General features: G+C 36.7%; 1 protein-coding gene across 3 annotated transcripts in view; it reads right to left on the bottom strand.

Annotated features, from left to right (window-relative positions):
- Positions 1-1256: 1256 nt before the first annotated feature.
- Positions 1257-20434, bottom strand: part of GLCCI1 (glucocorticoid induced 1) — a 55993-nt gene continuing 36815 nt past the window's right edge. For all 3 annotated transcript variants that reach the window (XM_030507930.1, XM_030507755.1, XM_030507848.1), the window contains 4 exons: positions 17392-17544; positions 10518-10728; positions 4731-4851; positions 1257-3659 (listed from right to left, as the gene is read on the bottom strand). In XM_030507930.1, coding sequence (XP_030363790.1) covers positions 3311-3659; positions 4731-4851; positions 10518-10728; positions 17392-17544 — 834 coding nt within the window. In that variant the 3' untranslated portion in view covers positions 1257-3310. The remainder of the gene's footprint in view (positions 3660-4730; positions 4852-10517; positions 10729-17391; positions 17545-20434) is intronic.

Here is a 20434-nt window from a genome sequence, read left to right as displayed (position 1 = left end):
TTCAGTTAACTTCCAGTTAATGTTTTTAACATAGTCACATTGAAACCTTGTAATCTTTGGGATGCTGAAAACTTGCATTTCCACTTACTGATAATAAGCACTAAACCATTCTTGATGGTCATTGCCATGGTGCTCTTCAGTAAACACTGACTTTGGAGGATTTACATGTATTTAAATACTCTTCTTCCTCCCACCCCTCACCCCCCATCTGGAAATAATTATTCTGCAAGTCAAATGGCAATCATTTGACTCATACAAAACAACACAAAACCAAGACTGTCGGTAGATTTCTACCACATCCTTTAGGGGTTTGGTTTAGTTTCACAGCGTGAAACATCTAATGGCTTTCACAATTTTCAACAGATATAACTTGAAATTAGCCATACCACAAACACAGCAGCAGATAGACAGTTTCCAATAACGCCTAACTGATGTTTTCTCTATGCTCTGAAAAACAATAACCTCATTATATGCAGAAATAAAATATGCTATCTTAAGCATATTTAAGCATTCAGCTATTTTTATATTTTTTTCCCCTTCCTAGAACAGTGCTAAGCAAAAATCCATAGAGATCATCTTGTTCTAGAAGACACAGTAGACTAGTCATAAGGATACATGGCTGACATTATTCTAGATGTAAATTTGGAACAGTATTAAACTTTACTCTCATTCTATGGTGTTTCATACAGTTTCCAAAACAAATAAATGAACTACTGCTTTTGTGTGTCGTCCCCACCACTTTTTTTTTTTTTTTTAACTATAATTTTTATTTAAATAAGACACAGGAACTTCTATACCGAAAAAAATACAAAACAAAAGCCACACATTTCCTTGTGTAAAGCAACATTGTGTGATAACTTGAATACTGTTCAGCACAGTGGCTAGAAATAACAGTACAACTATGTACAAAACTTTAAACAATATTTGACAAATTTCTACAGCTGGATGTAGAATACAATTGAGATAAACAACTGCTGGGAAATTTACATGGCAAAGCATTAGCTTTAACACATTTGGTTCAAAACCTTCAAATTTGCTAAGAACAAATGTGCAATTTAATTAATATTTAGTTTCTCGTGGAAAAAATAAAGAGAACACGTAATGGCATTGCAAATACTGTACAGAGTTCATCACCGATCTAAAAACCACTCATCGTATCCCCTGGTAACCTAACACCAATAACAGAGACTACGATTTCTTATCTGGACATAACCAGAGCATAAAAAGGTCATCATACTGCAATGTTAATCTAGAAAGAAAAGTATTAAAAGGAATCGATACTTACATCATGAGTATTTTCTCCCCTTTATCTTCAGTCTATAAAATATATAGTGTTTTCACCTAGGCCTGAGATTAGTAGGGTTAAAGATGGCTGTTGTGTTTCAAGGTGGTTTTTCACTTGAAAAGGGTTAGAGACAGACCTCTCCTCCTATATTTCTGCAAGGGGAGTCAAAAACAGTGACTGTTTTATAGGCTGCAAATCCCACCTTGTGAGGCAGTATTAACAAAACTTCAGTAATAAAAAGGAAACAATGCTTTATCTCCAAAGAAAGCACATATTCAGATAGTATTTATTGGTGGCTCACTCTCACCCCCCTCCAATCTCATCATCAAAAGAGGAAAAAACATAACGGAGCAAGTTTAAATGCTCAGTAGCTGCAGGCTACTAATCTCTTCAATTCCTGGAAAAGGTGAACCTTATTCTCTTAGGAGCAGACAGCATAAATGTAGTTCCACTGAGCTGAAAGCAATGGAGCAAGAACATCAAGTTTATTTTGCCTTTGGGGTCCTCTTTGTATCACAGGAAATTATCTCTGAAAGCAATGCTCCTCTCGTTGCAGTACAACAGAAGAGCACCGCTAATCCGTTCTTGCCAGGTACTGTTTTGAGAAAGTCTCCAGCCTGCAAAACCAGGAGTATTTCACAAGGATTTTTCTTTTATTCACACTTAAGGAGGGGGGAAAACACACTTTTACACACACAGCTTAAGTAACTGAAATTTATGGGAGAAGCTTTGATTAAGTAACATGAACTTAAAACTACTGTTTTCCCTACCCTTCTTAGAACACCCACTTGCTACTTTCGGACTTTAATCCCAAAACACAATTACTGACTACATAAATAAAATGCTGCTCACCTAACACTGCTTGACAAAATCTGAAAACCTATTTCCAACCAGCAAATGAATGAACATTTCCAAAAGAGAAACTAAACATTAATTTGACTTTTAGACGGTAACAGTAGCATTTCACATCCTTAATCGCCAACAAAAACATGAGAGGAAATCCCCATCATCCCCCCCATGAAACCTGAAAAAATGTCTGTCCGCGAACAAAAACATTCTTGTCTTTCAAAATCCTCTCACACACAACGTGGAATGTTTCTCATGTACAGCCTAGTACTGAACACTTTATTTGCAACAGTTTAACAGTCATTAACTGAGCAACACCTGAAACCTTTAAATGCCACATTTTTACATGTATTGAAATGACAGTAAATGCAACAGTTGTTTTACTTGTAAGCACATGACAAAGTGATATACATCACAGATTTGCTGGTTCTCCTCATGTTCACCCATGTCCAGGGTCATCGTTCGCCTGGATCTGAATGCACTTATTCCAAGAGAGTGGAATGTAATGAGGAAATATTAATGCATAAAATAAGGAAAGGCAAAAGAGTGATGTTCCCTCTTTAGCTTTGTAGCTGTAAAATATTTTATATCCCAATATGATATACATTCCAAGTTACCTGAGTTTACACTTCAAGAGAAGTACCTGAAGCTAGGCCATAGGGTGGGCACTGTGCAACTGTTGTGGCCACTTCTTTTTTTTCTTTTTTTTTCTTTTTTTTGCATTGTGTGTATTACAGAAGTTAGAAACATAAACACCTGGATCAATTGTAAACATAATCCTGAAGTACAGTATTTTCCATAGGACACAACACAGCAAGACATTTTCTATTCAGACAGGCAACTTTTTTTTTTTTCTTTTTATATATATATAGAGCTTATTTATACTGTAGAATTTGAAACAGAACACAGGACACAGTACTAATCTGGTCAAACATACTATGAAATGCATAGTCTCCACTTAAAACGCTTAATGATATATGGATTTTGCAGGCATTACTGCTTTCTCACAAAAAAATGCTGAATATGAATTCTGTCCCTGCCAAGAACAGCGTCGAGATATTTTTTTGAATGCTGCTAAGTATTCCGTGTTGTTCTGAAAGGTTGCCAACTCATGCAGATCTATCTGAACTACTGTCTCCTCAGTCCTGGTTTCAGGGCAGAGGCCTGCTCCACCTTGGTCTAGATTAACACATAGCTCTGAGGAGAGGAATGGTCTTCAGTCTGTATTTCTTGCAAAAGCGGCTGCTGCTGTGGGGACGGCTGCTGTACCAGGACCTCTGGGGAGTCCATTGTGCTGGTGTCATCTGACAGAGATGAGAAAGAGACCCGAGACGAAAGCTGCTCAACAGTCAGGGTGCTCAAAGCTGTGCTTTGACCAGAGTTTGGAGAGTTCTTCAGCGTCAGGTCTGAAGCAGGAAGGAGGGGGCCCAGGAGTTTTACAGGACAGAAAGCTGATCCGGTTGGGATGAAATTAACCTTGTTTTTGTCAGGACATGAAAAGAGAGGGGCTGAGACAGGCTGACGAGACCTACAACAAGAAGAAAGATTATATACCTGGCCATCCAAGATGTCTTCTACATCATGAACGTTGTGGTTCTACACGTTGCTAAAATGTGAATGACAAGGAATGGGATTAATTGGACAGAGGGGCAAACATCTTCCATATTGGTAGTCAGCTAACTGATCCACAGCATTAAAAATAGCACTGTCACAAAAATGACTTAATAATTACTGAATAAACATGCAACTTCCAGCAAGAAAAATCTGCAGTACATATGCACGAGAAAAAATGCCGCGGTAATTTAGAATAGCACAAATTCTTTTCGAATAAAAACAATGCAGCAACACCACATTTAGTCATATTAAATTCCTTTGAGAACCTCCATGAAATAGACCTCTCCTTTCCAACATTCTGTAATATGTCTTGGAGATTTCCTCCACAACCCAACATTGCTCCTTCACCATCCAGCAGGCAATGAATGCTGTTAGAGCAAGAAAGGTCTCCTCCTTAATTTTCATCCACAGGAGCTAAGCATGCAACCTTGACAGCATGTGCTCAAATACTGCTGGGTTTAGGGGAAAAAGACATGATGTCCAAGAGCTTAATTTCCAATTTCTCGCTCAGCAAAAATATTGAGCAAAGTCTATGCCATAAGTATACTACTATCTACAAACACTTTACATATGTTTCATTCCATTTTATGGGTTTTATATGTATCAAAACGTAACCTATGCTTGGAACTGATAAAAGAATTACGACAAGGAGAGTTTTTGTTTTAAGCCATGAACATTTAAAAAGTTAATAAAAAAAATATGGAAAAAGGTTTATAAATGCTTAGGAAATTAAATGTACCTTATCTTTTCTGCTTGGATTTTTGTTGCCTTTTATAAATGCACAAAAAGAGTTCAAGCATAAAAGACTCCATTTCCTCTTCAAACCAACGTGAACACTTCAACTTCTCTTCTGCACAAACTCTAAGAATAGTTTGCTCCTGAAAAACTCATCAGCTGGAATAGTTTATTCATCTGCAGTTGAATAGGCTCAGTAAACAGGTTTACTGCTTTGCAGATACCAGCTGATATAAAAGGCATTACTTACGACATTTCCTCAAAGACCTTCACTCGCTCACATCCCTCTGGGGGCTCTCGTTTGAACATGTAGCTGTTGTTTGGTTTGGGAGATGAGGCATACTTGGGCAACGGTGAGCTACTCCCACTGTCTGAAAATTTAAAGCAGTTATATTACTAGAGATTGAGAGTGCTTTTTAATTAAATTCGATTTCCAAACAAGATGCCTTTTTTCACAATTTAGCCACTATGCCGGTTTGCTTCCACAACAATGCTTCCTTTATTGCAGGCTATTTCCTACACCCTTGTATAGCACATTTCTTCTGAATAAAAGCTTCAGTGAAGCAGTAATCTATCATATAACAACACATAACAGGAGGATATTTTTATCCAGAACACTGCAATCGGAACAAAGCAGAACTGTGATCCTGGAAACAAGTATGTTCTTTATTATGTATTTCAAAAAACATAAATGAACAAGGTAATATGCATAATACATGCAGAAGAACTATGAGTGGTAATGATAATATGCCTTCTCACTGTATAAACACAGGTATTGAAGATGTGTGTATACAGCATGTATCTTATTTTTAAACATAATGCTTCATTGGAATATTGACTTTGTTAGTCTAATGAATAGTTCAGAAGTTGCAAAGAAACAAAACATGTTTGTAACACAGGTGCTGATACCTCATCATTACGATGTCCAACCTTAGTTGCTTCTGTTAAGTTGTTTATTACCCAAAAATCAAACTGCCACAATTCAATTCTCTCATCACTACTAACTACATGATACAGGTATTCTTCAGAAGTCTACCTATCTTTGTATATTTTACTAGACACACTTAGAACTAAAGATGTGAAGATCTACAACCCAAGGCAATAGGCAGATTTCTTTATAATTCTTGGAAAACATAAGAGAGAAGGCTCAACTCTGGTAATGACAGAAGCACAAAAACTTGAAAATTTAAGGCTGTGAAAGAGTTCACTTTAAACACTTATCTTGACAATATGATATTCAATAAGGTATGTACAAAAATAATTACTCACAGAAAAGCAGCTTTCTGCAGCGGCTTCTACCTTTTCAAAGAGCAACATCTATCTCAGGCTACTATCAGTGACTCCCTATTCTCTGCTTGGGCTTACAATTAAACAAATGAAACAAAATGGCAAGGGGGTAAGGATCCCCCAACTGATAAACACATCTTATGTATAGTGAAATAACTGCTCTTGCTTTAGCTCCTTTTGAGTCCTCCCACCGATGTGGGGTACCTTACCATTTTTAACTCGGATACCTTTGTTTATTCTGCTGTTGTTCATGTGTGCCTTTTCAGCAACAGTGGAAAACCAACCAAAGCTCCAAGCACTATGATCTAGATTCACTGAAGCATTTAAAGTCGTCTTTCACAGGTTGCAAACAGTAACTACATAAACTTCTTTATAACCATGAATCAAATACAAAGGCTAATCATTAGAGGTTTTGAAACATCTCTGCTTCCCCCTTACAAGACACTAATCAGCTCAAATATCACACTTCCCTCTGGAGATTTATTATGAAAGATACGAGAAAAGAAAACCTCACCAGTTGAAGTGAACCTCAGTAGTGTATTGATTATTCAAGCTCTTTCTTGCTGTGGAATGAACACAGAACTTCTATTTACAGAATTTTAGGTGTTAACTGTACGAAGGCAGAAAAAGCTTAGAGACAATACGGATATTTGCCAAGCTGGGAGCATGATGGTCCTGTTGGCATTTTTCCACTGTTGGCCCTCACAGCTCATTCCAAACACAGAAATCATTAACAGAACCCAGACAGTTTGTTTCCTCCTTCTAATATTTAAAATTGAAGATCCAAGTTTCTATTTAAAAAACTTGAGACATAAAATGTGCTACTGTTCATTCCACCAAGTAGTGGAAAACTGTGGAAGTACATCCAAGGAAAGAATCGAACGGAATTCAAAGTCAGTTCTTGGAAGATTTAGAGTCTTGTCTAGCCAGTTCAGTTTTCAATCAAGTTTTCAGTTTATTTAGCCCTGTCTGGCTGAAACTTTCTATATAAGACAGCTGTTGAACAACTGAAAAAAATTATATTGGATAATTTAACCATTCTGTTGCTCTCTTTACCCTCCCTACTTCCAGTTTTCTAAGATACTAGCTTTTCATTTTGACCAAATACACAGCACACTACTATTTGAAAAGTATGTGTGGTTATTAAGAGGCTTACATGTACAAGCTTGGTGTTGGGTCTACACGTACAGCAGCAGTGTGAGAACAAAAGGGTAGTGGGCAAACAGGCCATGAGCCAAAGTGGCAAAAGCTGGAATTTACAGCTTAAGCCAGTCTCCACTTGTGTATCCTGTAAGCTCTTAAGTGCTAAACTGTCACGTTATTGATCCTTAATGACACTGTAAATGTGCATTCTCAAACTGTGCCATTTACACATGGCTTTTTACTGTCTCAGAGGCTGCAATGCAGGAGCCTTCATGTCAGAGGACGCATCTGCATCTTCCACCAGTAGGGTGTGCTCCGCTGGCGTATTTCAGCCAACTAATCGAATTTCATTAAGATGACAATGATTGAAGATTAACAGATGTAACCTTTAAAGTGAGTTTTGTTACCATAACCCCATAGCAGACAATATGGAGCCTGATTACACAGAATTTATAAACATAAATATTCAAAATGGATATATTCTGTTATCTAGAAAATGTTTAAGATTGTAATTAAACACTGAAAATACTATTTTAAGCAGAAAACTTAATACCACAAATACCTTGCATATATGAGAACAAAAAGAATCTGTAAAAAGGGTTTTAAGTGACAAAACTTAAAGGAAACAAGAAACATTGCCAGCGAGCCTTGGGATTTGTTTTGATAGACTCAAAAATACCTGTATCTTAAGATTTAAAAACTAAGATTTTAAAAACTATGAATCAGATGCCCAGAAGTTAAAATTTATCTTCAGTTCACCTTCATGAACATGCTGCTTTTAACGGCCTGCTAACAACAGTGGGAATACATAATGCTACACAAAAGCATCTAAATCAAAATCCCTGAAAAACAGCTTATACTATCTATTTTTGTACAAAAAAGGCAAATTTCATCTCCTTATACCTAAGGATGCCTTTGAACTTTACCTCTGTCACAGCTGCTAAGTATGCTGTGCAGCACTCCTAATTATAATCTTACGGAGCAGAGCATCATAAAACTGATCTAGTGAAACCAGTAGCTTTAATGCAGCAAGGCAGTCACTTACCTTGCAATAGGCTGATACTAGAAAACAAAACCATCAAGCCAGGTGCCATTAAAACACCTTCTTTTCCACCCTTCCCTCTCCGTTCCAATCGATACCATTCAATATCACTGTTCCATTTCGAGCAGTTGCTGTGGGCCTTTTCTGAAATTTAGTTTTCACTTTCTTTTGAAAAATTCAATAGGTTTAGCAGCTTCTCACAGAAAAGGTAAACCAAACAGCAGATACAGTCCAAAGAGCAGCTGCAAGGGCCTCAGGCCAAAGCACAGCTTTGCACAAGAAATAGAAGATGCTTTACAAATGTAAAGCAGTGCTGTGTCTGTACAGAGCACTGGCTCCTCTCACTGCTGATGTCTCTCGGTTAAGCTACGAACCTCCCCTTCCCATTCAGCAACACACTCAGGAGCATTCATAAACCTGATAATTATATTTTTTTAATGGTAAAGCTATTCCCAAGTTATTCCCATAGAGAGGAAATAAAACCACAACTTGAGAAAAGTAACAGAAAAATATCCTGGATTTAAAGTGTCTATGTTTGGTTATACAATGCGTTTTTCAAAGCTTAACAGGCATCACAGCAAACTCACAACAGTTTTATGCTAGCTTCACAAAGACCTTTAAAATGAAGGTGTGAAAAACATTGAGTTTTGTCTTATAAAGCAGTTAACATTGACAACAGACATTAATAAGCTCTCAAAGCTTTCTATTCCCTTGCAATTTCTACCTATATCCCCCATACTTAACTATTGTGAAGATAATATTCAGAACAACTGGCCTGTAGGATCTTAATGATTTGAGAGCAAAAGGCACCTTTCTGATTATACTTTTATAACCTCTGAACAAATTACTTTATCTTAGAAAACTACATATTTTTCTGTCTTGTGTTTAAAGAAAACGCTTTTTCATAAGCACAGTATTAAGTACCTTACTTACACTAATTTAGAAATGCAATTATATTAACTTTACAAAGCTGTTTATCACTATCACCTATATGCTATGATTAAAGCAGAGTTTTGATAACCTAGCATTAAAGCCATTCTTAAAGCCAAAATCCACAAATAAATATCTACTCATTGTGACGTTCAACAGTAAATTTTACTCCAATAAGCTGTTCAAAAAATCCAAGACAGGACATAAAAACCCCTGAAAAGCATTAAGAAGGTTAGATGCACTACTGCCAATAAAGTACAACTGAAAATTCCAATTACTATGATAACTGAGTGCTAACTGCAAAAGGAATTGTTCTTTTCATTTCCTTCCTTTTTAACTCATATTTGTTATCAGGACAAATATGAACAAATTTACCTGTCTAGACGTTTCCTTGTATGCTAACACCTTAGTGGATGTCTCTATAGTGATTCAGTCTTGACAACACATTACAATTCACATGCATACTATAAGAAAGAGAGTGTGGGGGGAGCTGATACCTCTGTTATTTTTGGAGCTTGGCCAACTATCATGTAGAACTAAGACTTTTGCTTTGATGTGGTTCACTTACACAAGCCACCCCCAATCCAGGACTTGGGCAGGTGGATTTGTTTTCCACTACTTCCTTTTAAATCCAAGATGGGAAAGCAATACTTTTCAGAAACCAAGTACTTCGCCTGCTGCCTTCCCCAATCTTATTCCCAAGTTACTTTAAGAATTATTAAACAGACAATACTTGCAGAAAAAGCTTAACCTTACTTACAACCTCAATATACTGCTGTCTTTAGCTCATTTGTAAATCTATACTAAATCTTAAAATCCTTTGTTTCCTCTGTGAAACTTACTACTCTTAGCTTGCACGTTTGACACAAACCCTGCATCCCTCCAAACTAAAGCCTGTGTTCCCAGCTAGCTGGCCAGAAGCCCAAGGATAATTTCATTAGTAAACAGTCGTCCAAAAAATGAAATCTTCTTACACTGGTGCCTGTATTTTCATACTACATGTTCTGTCAGAACATGTAAACTCCAGTTTACTCCCTCTACAGAACTAAATGACATTTTACAGACTTCAGGAAAAAAAAAAAAAAAAGGCAAGATATTGACATATAAACACATAAATTAAGAAATTTTGGGTTGTTATGCAACATACACAGACAAGAAATTACACTCAGATTGTTCAAGCTCATATCTGAGCACCTCACCAAATAGCTTCTAGAGGAATGAAAGAGTTCAGAAGCAGAGTACTTTTTAAAGCAGTCCAAAACCTACTTCACCATAATTTTGATCAGCAAGTAACTCACCCACAATGAATACATATAGTCTACCACAAGCCTTCTTGAAACCTTTTTTTATACATAAACATGTTACAGTCTGAATTCTTCACATTAGAATCTTCATAAATAGTTATGACTGTTTGCTGTGCTCCTCTGACGTATTTATGGAAGATGTTTGTGAAGTTTCACAAACAAGAGGGAAAAAGATATGTAAACAAACAAAACCAGTTTTTAGATAAATCCTCAATCCCTCCACAACCATCAAACAAAAACAAAAACTGATGTAATGAGTAAAATGAAGGTAGTTGTAAAAGCAGGACATCACATGCCTCCCATAGGTAAAGGCAGCTCATTCTACTCTCACCTTTATCACGGTCATAGAGTAAATCTTCTGTTGAGCAAGGACTCCCATCCTGAGATTCAGGAGGGCAAAAGGGAGAGACACATGGTGAGTGACTGCTGCAGCTGCTGCTGCGCTCCTGGACAGATGGAGTCTGAGTGTCAATGCTTCGTGTACTACTACTACGATAGTGAGCAGGTAATGGGGCCCTTCGACCATCAGGGATATCCAAAGGCTGCAAGACAAACAAGCAATTCAGGTTACAGAGAAAATATCAAACTACTAAGCCATGTGAGCCTGTAGCACTCATAACTGAAGTAATGAGGCAAGGCCTTAAGAACAGCAAACAAGCTATTTTTGAAATAACAACTTTTACACAAGAAAATAATGCAATGTACAATGGGTACATCATACATTAATTACACTGAACGCTGGGACAATGTGCAGATGTTCTAAGCCAACTATATCCTCTTCATGCAAAGTTAACACCACAATGCACTTCAACACATGCTAGCAGTATGTTTTTATATTTTTATAATAGTTTTAAAAAGCAAACCTTCCCAACAAATAGATCTCTATACTTTCTAATACAATTTTCAATAAAGGTCACTGTTATGCTGAAAGAAAAACAAGCACCCTGACAAAGATCACATTTGGATAAAAGGAAAAGTAAAAAATGTCAAATGCAATGGTGTACTATTGCTGTAACAACCAACCGAATTACAATTTTAAACGAAACCATCCAAATTTTGCTAGTAATTCTCTAGCACACCTCTATATTCCATCCTTCACTTCCAGAGGCGACCTCTGACAAAACGGCAACTAAGTAGATGAAGAACAGGCTTATACAAGGTTCACAAGCTTTGTCTTGAACCAAGGCTAGTAAGGACTGCCTGCTCGTATCAGCCTAGTTGGCACTGGCCAGAAAGATATTGCATCCCGTCTACACAGTGTACTGGGGAACATGTTCACAGTAATAGACTGGCATGCTCTACTTGTCCTTCCCAGTAGAAAAGTAGTTTTTCATAAAGACAGTGCTGCTTTAAATGTAAGAAATCAAATGAAAATTACAGTTTCGCTTAAAAGGGAATGGGGAAAAGAATACCTGTAAGATTTAAATATAGTTTTCCCCCCCTCACTTCAGTGAGGACTGTATCTCAGCCATAGAGAACAGCTTAAATGTTCTAGCTACAGAAAAGTAACATTTTTTCCTTCTCGCTTCAAGTGAATATTTTTATTTTATTGCTTTCCTCTTCCCCATATATTCTAAAACTATAACAGCTTGTTCCAGAGACTAAAATTCAACCCAATGCTTTTGCTAGTGATGAGGATGTGAAACCTATTGGCCTAGCACTGCACTCTCCCCCTTTCAGCAAGAGTCTATCCAGAAAACCAACACATATTATACAAAGAGGCAGATAAAGAGGCAGGAAGATCCTTTTCTTCTTCTGAGCCTTCCAGTTAATACCATTTCATATTTCAATTAAGAGCAAAGAAACACACTATAAAGAGAACATTACAGTTGCTACATCAAATGCTGGAAAAGTTTGGATACAGCTGTGTGGTCTGTTCCAACAGCTCAATTCACATTGCATATGCGTTACAACATGACTACATGTTGCTATTCTCATCACCCCCAACAGGCTATGACTTATTCAATGCACAAGATAGACCCGAAGCATTATATCATGAGATGTAAAAACAAGACTGAAGCTGTAGAAAGAAAACACTCTCATAATTCACGTAACCAAAAGAATAAGTGCCATGCAGAACAGCATTTTCATTTCTGTCTCTCCCACAAAAATTCTATGAGGTGCCAAGAAGTCATCTGAACCAAGTTCTCTCTTTTATGGTATCGTTTCTGGATGACCAGTCTACATAGGACTGACATGCAAAAGTCTTCAACATTCACAGGTGCAGAAGGAGACCATGGGAGCTGCACTTTAAACTCCTATAATGGCATCCAGTTTCCTGGGTTATACAAGAATCACATTTATCGAAGCCTGATGGATTTGTGTTTCTCCATCCATAAAGCGTAGATAATATCATCTTTCTTCTCACACAGGTGTGATTAAAAGAGAACAAAATTTCAGACACTCTCCTATTATATAGAAGCAAAAACCCAGGAAGAAATTCGGATTTCTGACTTCAAAGCAAGGTTTAATAGTGAGCATTAGGACACATATCTAATGAGAAGAAAACAAAAACACCGAACAGCTGCTCATTAAGTGCATATACTATGCCATATATAACAGGTAAAGGAAGGATTCCAGGGAGGGAAAAAAACAGTAAGTGAATCACATAATTAAAAACTTCAGGATAACACAGATGTTCTTCCACACCTGGAGGAACAACACAGTCTTATGCAGTCAGGAAGTATATCCCAAATCACATATTTCAACCTCTGCTGAATTAAAATGGAAGGTACAAAAAGTCATCCGTATTTTTAGACATGCCTCTAAATATACACACAAGTAGAAAAATCTAAATATTTATCAATCTTTCCAAGTAAAATAACTTTTAAGGCATAGAAAATGCCAAATATTTCAGATTACTGTGCTTCTGTATTTATCTTTCCCTTAATATCAAATCCAAGTTTTGACAAGTGCAAAATCTTCTTGAAAATACCAACTAGAAGTATTCCACCTCTTAAAAACTTTATGTATTAAACTTGATCAACATAAAAACATACTTTCGAAGTTACTTACCATGAGTCATGTCTAAACTATTCTAAAAACCAAAATCCTCACAATGTTACAACATAAGAAATAGGGTAACTAATTTGGTACAGCTGCTATTAGTTTCCATAATGCTCAATGCATGTAAAACAACTAGAAATTACTGCATTCTATAGGCTTGGTTTTGGGGTTTCTTTACAAGAGTCTCCAGTCATATACTAACCTTATGCCAAATGCATTCTGACAGGACATCTGCCATCCCCTGTGGGACAGTATGTTCTTGGACACAGTTACATACTACTCTCATCTTCTTGCAAAGGTATGGAAATGTTCAATTTGACAACAGCATGCATTTCTCAATACACTGTTAAAATTCACCACATTGTTTTCAGTATCAATCTTTCTGATGGAAAAAACCCAACAACACCCTTACTTAGTAGCATCAAGAATGCTGCTATAACATACCAATGGGAGCCTTAAAAATAGTCTGTTCTTTACAAGCCTTATGTCTATTTGGAAGGCAACTTCTTGAGAGCAAAGTATTCAATGCTTTTGATTTAAAAACTGTTCTCTGGAACACAAAGGCAGATACAGGAAAGTACTTCTTCCTTCTAGCATCAATAAAGTCATCAGTGCATTAGATAAGGCGCAAGTGCAAAAACCCATAATGCATCACGGGAAGGAAGACTTATAAAAAACCAGACTTTTCAGATGGAGACTATGAAGATTTCAGTGAGGATCCTCTGCTTCTGTGCAAATTAGAAAAAGTCCTTTTATTACAGGATTAAGTTTTCTGATAGGTACATAAAACCACCTTGTTATCTATTTCCAGAAGCATTAGAAATCAAACACATTAATCTTTTTACATACACTGCGTGATAGTTCATCAAAATAGCTTTATTTTTAATTGCTTCGGTATACTTGAAAGACAGTTCTGGTAATGATTTTTTTTTTTTCTGAATGGAAGATGCATGAACTTGTCTGTGTCCTGCTACAGGGCATTCTTCATTGTTTTGCAGTATATTCTGCAAGAAGGAACACCTCTTACCCCCCACTCCCTACAATAAGTCCATCACCTTATCGCACCCAACTCTCCAACATTTGCATTGTGGAGTCACAAGGAGACAAAGAACAAAAGCCTGTCACTTCTTCACAAAAAGCTGATTCCCTCTTACAAGTTATGGTGGGAATACAGACATACCATCACAATTACCTGGAAAGCTGGTCAACAAGCTATAAAACATTGAACAACTGCATTAGAAAATGAATTAAAAGTTTATTAATAAATCTGAGGAGAAATAGGTGATTAAGAAGTGACTCAAACCAGCCAACTTTAACTCAGTTTTAATAAAGAAAATAAAAAAGAGAACACCTTCAGCTAACTAAGCAAGATGAACGATCTGAAGAAATGTACACATACATGCCTAAACTGAAAAGAATGAAGTATTTGGAATATTCTGACCACTTACAATGCAATGCCTCTAAACTTCATGGTCAATTAGATTATTAAAAGGTAATGACATCATGACATTACTGTATCATCAACTAATGTCTAAAATAATTATTTTTCCTAAGTAATCGTACTTTTTGTAAGGACGATTTCTATTATCATGAAAATTTATTAAAAAAAACCCAAAGAGCATTTAAAAAAACAGAACTAAGTTAGCATGAGAGAAGACAGAAGACATGTTCTAAATCAATTTATATACATTTTTAAAGTAGGATTACAAAAATTCAAGTCAGCAAAAGGAACAACAGTAAGTATGTAACATCATACCCTACAAAACCAAAAAACATGTCTAAAAAATAAACTAAACTGATTTGTGTATCTGAAGACTAAGCAATGAAGTATGAAACTGGCAGGAAAGTTTCACTGGTTACCCCTTTTAACTGGGAGCTAAATTAAAAAAGCAATTCATGTAATATCCATAAATCTATCCATAAAACTTAACCCTAACCTTTTTTTTGTCCTCTATATCACCTAGTCCAATTTCAATGTATGAACTAAGAAACAGGTTAAAAAAAAATTAAAATTACAAGTTTATACTGAAGAGATGAGAGACTAATAGGAAAAATTTAGGAACACTAGGCTAAAATTTTTAAGTTAACTGAACTAAAATGCATTTTATTTTACTTGAGACAGCCCAAACATGGTTATTGAAATGAAATGGAAGGAATCAGAATGCTACTATTATAGTACCCAAATTGGAAGAACAAAAAAAAAAAAAAATACGTAGTGAGCTGCACCTAAAATACAGGTAATATTCCTTCTCAGTGTTTTTAGCAGGCTGTATGTTATTCCCCAGATCTTTCCTGGCAAATGAATACAGATTCCCAATAGTGCATAAAATGTTTTGTGCAGCTGAAAATTAAGGTTTGAACATGCACTGTTAAAACTGTGAAGTAAACATGGAAACAGGTTAAAAGAAACCAGCTGAAAATTTAGATACACACTAATCTTATAATGAAGTCTTTAGAATAATTTATCCTTCACACATCACCCACAGCAACCAACTACCTTTGACTGCTATTTTAAAATACTTTCTAAAAATATAGCAAGAAAGAATGGCAGAAATTAGATTTATGAAGTTTGGTTTCCTATGGTTTATCTTTTGTTCGGCAAATCCTAACCTTTAACCTAGCTGCCCCAAACCCCCCAGGCTAAAATGAAGCTAACTTGTACCAGAAAAAAGTTCACCAGCAGTAAGATTGAGTAAATTACTCTTGTTATGATCTTCTGTAAGCAAGATATGAGATCTAGTAAGCTCAAAGACAGTGCTAGGAGTCCCACTTTAGGTCCCAGTAGACCAGACTTCACAGAAATCAACAGTTACATAGCAGGAAACAACCCTCTATCCACAAAGATGGACTTGATTTCAAGGGCAATGTCTAATTTATGACTTTCTTTTGTGTCTGAAGACTCTCCTCAGCTAGATGTTTGGAGGAAGGGTTCACTATTGCCTTGGTTGCGTAAACTGCTGAGCACCTCTGGCCCCAATCCAACAATGCACTTAAGTATGTGCTTAACTGTTTTGCTGGATCAGAGCCAGCACATTCAGTAACTTAGGAGACTGCATCCCAAGCAATAAGCTGTTAAAGCCCAAGGACAACATTTAGGAAGATAATTTGTCTGATAATAAATGAAATGTCCTCTAACTGTAGGAGAGTACAACCCTAGCCGAAGCAACACCAATGGTGGCACTGAAATACATACCTTTTTATACTCTCTTTTGGAGATGGTGCAACAAGGTTTATTGATTTGGGGTTTCTGTTCTAGTTTGTGTATTTGTTTTTTTCCCTTATTCCCCTGTTACAACACACACTCCTTCTGAAGGGATGAGCCAGCCTCAGCAAAGCAAACTTAGCATAAAATTTCTACCACTACAGTATTTCATTCTTAAGAATGCTTTGTCCACACAACTAAGTCTCTGGAGAAGCCAGGACTATTCCAAAACTTTTAAAGTTTACTGCTGAAACCTCCAATTGAAGTTTTATAGCTTGGCTTATACATTGAATAGCTATTGCATGACCATTCACAAGAAAAGAACCTACATCTTCTAGAGAAGATTAGAAGAAATGGTAGTTTATTCCACAGCAGAAAATTTTCATTGGCTATTTAGGGAACAGTGGCTGTAAACCAAGTATTTCCCATTTTAAGAGTCATTTAAGCACTTCAGTGCTCCTCAATGATAATTCCAATACTCCAGTTCTCCCACATAAGCAAAGCCTACCCTTTTATCAGTATTTCCCACATGGAGATCCCCCATGACGTACCACAGTAGCTTCATGGAAGTAAAATGGCCCACATTCAGTTTATGGAAGAAAAGCGTTAAAACCAAAAAGCAGAGAATAGCACAGGAAATTTAAGTCTTGCCTAAGAAAAAGAATGCAAAACAAAGCAAATTAATTAATCTCCTGGTCTCTAATTACTTACTACTGTAGCCTGAAGAATCTAAATTTTCACTTTTCACCGAAAAACTTTCAAGTTTGCTACAGAAAGGGCATTCTAAACAAAGTATGTTTGGCCAGAAGCCCTTTAAAAACAAAAAAGAAAATAAAAATAAAACAAAAAAAATCCAACCACCACCCTAAAACACTGAAACAAAATTTTCAAACAGTTCTTTGAAGAAAATGGTTTTTAATTTCAGCCACGAGGAAGGTTTCCCATGTTTATAGATTACGAAGGGAAAACAACCATAAACATGTTAACATAAGCTTACCTTGGATACTTCTTCTTTTCCACTGTTTTCCTTAATGAATACTTTTTCCAGTTCGGGGCTTATTCCTTCTACATTACACGGCACACGTGAAACAGTTGATTTTGGCACTGAAATGTTTGACAGTGGCATAGGGACTGATCTGGAAATAGAAGCCTAGAAGGTAGACAGCAATATAATTTGAAGTTGGAAAATGGAATAAAGACAAAAGTCTAAGATGTGTACCAAAAACCCTAAGAAGTTGTGTATTAATTTTGCTTTCTAGATGACCATCTTTACTTGGCAAGTTTACATGCAAAGAAATGCTTGCATAAACCAAAAGCCACTAAAATCACCTCTACTTAACTCAAAGTGTTCTAGAATAAAAGCATTCTAGTACTTCACTTATCAGTAAGTAGGCAGCTATATGTACTTTCCAGATGTAGACTACAGAATTTGCATAAGGGGGATGGGGAACACACAGGGCGCTCATGGTCTAACTGGGATCCAAAAAGTATTTTGAAACATTCCTAAAGCTTAACCACTCAGCTGAAATATTTACTTAATGCACTTTTATTCTCTTTTGGTTGGCTTTAGTGAATGAAAAATGAAGCAGTTATTCGGAACCTTTAATTTCATTAGCTTCTGCCTTTTCAGAACTTTACATCAAAGACCTTTAAAAATATCACTTCAAGTTTAAGAATCAAACATAAATAAATACAAATATGGTTTCAGAAAAAAACTGTTGGAGTGGAGCTCTGCTACCAACAGGAACCAAGTGCAGGAGTTCACATGCGTCTTGCGCAGTCAACCTCAAAAGCTTTACCTTGGCAGCAGCACAGATGTACCCACACTGACAGCCATGAACAGTGTTCACTGGCCAATACATGTTCTCCCTGCAGCTCCAAAGATTCCCGTCACTTGTGTAGAGGCATTTCTTACTCTGACAAAACACACTGCTTGCAGGATGGCTTCCCACAATGGTGTCAGAACTGAAAACTTCACCAGCCTTGTCAGAGAACACCTTCTTCAGAAATCATGATGTTGCATAAGCCATGCCTAAGTAAGCTCCAAGTACTAAAGAATGTTCCTTCGAAGCATATATCCTAGGTGGCTTTCGGTCTGCATCAAAAACTGTTTTTATTGTGACTATACGTAGTGGTACCTGCAACAGGTTACTTTGAGATGGAAACCAAACCCCATTTCTACGCAAAATGTAGCGTGATCCTTTGTTACAGAGGCATAAAAGTTTCAGGAATAATACTGATTTCCTATATGTCTTCATCACAAGATGAGGTTTTAACCATGAGATTTTATCCAAACAGAAGGAACATAAAGGATCAGCTATCGTGGCTCAACTTCTTCTTTCTAAAACACTAGCTATTTAAAAAGGCAGTCAGGAAATATAATGACAGAACCAACATTTCAGGAGTTCAAATAGTGGCCTGTTAGTAACATGGGGTCCAAGCTAAGGATCCACTGTAGGTGAAATTTAATCAGGACTCAAATGTCTGCACTGTCAAATGAGACATGATTAACTGCTTTCTACAAGTGGCTTAAGGTTCACAAAGTCATTGACTGAACCTTGCCTGGGCTTTAGAACTTGTAATTGGGTTTCAATTTCACTGGCAGTTTGTAATGGCTAGACCAGACACTGCATGGGACACCCTCCACTGCACCCTGCTGAGAATCTGCTTCATGGTCAGGTAATTTGTCCAGGTAATTTGTCCAATGCTATTTTTCATATGTGTCAGCATCTTTATAATTAGACATATATCGGTATACTCAGAGCACAGGCAAATTTTTATAACAAAAATGACCTGAAAACAATAATTGTCTTAGCCAGGCCTGTGTTAAAATTATCAGCTGTACTAAAATTTGCCTAAACTCACATATCACTTTGAAAAATGGGTAAGTAATAAGACAACAGAAAACGGAAGATGACACACTAGGAGCCTTATCTTAACCTCTCAGAGAAAAAGATATGAAACCCATAGGCTGATGCCTGGAGAGAAGTCTTGTCATCACAATGTCCTGTTGGTACAGAACATGAGAATGGTCATCAACATAATCTGGACATATTTTGAATCCTAAAGCTTATGTCTGATTGAGGTTTTACAATAAGTCAGTGTCTGGAACAAGAACAGGCTGGTGATGATAGCAGTTTTTCCATTTAATATCATGGAAACCTCTCAAAATATACTGTAACAACTGTACTGACACAAACTCTTATGCTAGAAGAAAAGAGTCTGCACTGACAAAGGTTCTGGACTACCATAACAACCAAGAGGCATGTCCTAAACAAAACCATGACTTCTTTCCTGTGGTCTGATAGCTCCTCTAGTTACCAGTCACTAGGGATGGGGTACTGTGGCAAGCACCATCTTGGTTTCAGTTGAGTTTAAATTCAAGGTGAATTATCACTTTCTTTTTAGAAAGTAAACACTATAATACTGTTTTCCTTGATGTCGTGCAGAAATTGCCTCTCTGATTGGGAATTGAACAATAAGCAAAGTATCAGAAAGATTCTTAAAATGGGACATTGAAATGAGATTTTTCCTCATATCTCTGGTGATACAGCATTGCTGTCTTTTACTGATGAATACATGGTAAGGTGAATTACAAGTCTGCTCGTAACAAGCCAGTTAGTATTCTGCTCGCTGCCCAAAGATTGATCAACTGTTGGCTTGCCAATCCTTGGTACTTCCTTCTCTTTATCTTCTATTTTTTTTTAACCAGCTCAGATGAAACTGGGTTGCAGAACTGAAAAGCAAATACCTTCCAGAGGAGCAGACACTTCTGAAAGCGCACCACAAAAATTAGTCTTGGAAAGAAGCATATATTCCTGGAAATGCAGTCTTATATGGCCATGCTCTAAATTTTTCCAGCACCTTAATATATTTTAGTTGCTATCCTGCTATAACCCTTCTTTCTTTTATTATATGATGACTATAAGATACATTTCAGTGAAGATGCCATGGTACTAGGTTGTTAAGCATTTCAGTGTACCACATCAGAAAACAAACAGAAGACAGACAGGAAGAAATAGAATGCTATTCACCCAACC

This window comes from Strigops habroptila, chromosome 1, assembly GCF_004027225.2.
Source record: "Strigops habroptila isolate Jane chromosome 1, bStrHab1.2.pri, whole genome shotgun sequence".
Lineage (NCBI taxonomy): Eukaryota > Metazoa > Chordata > Aves > Psittaciformes > Psittacidae > Strigops > Strigops habroptila.
This window is presented reverse-complemented; position numbering and strand designations above follow the sequence as displayed.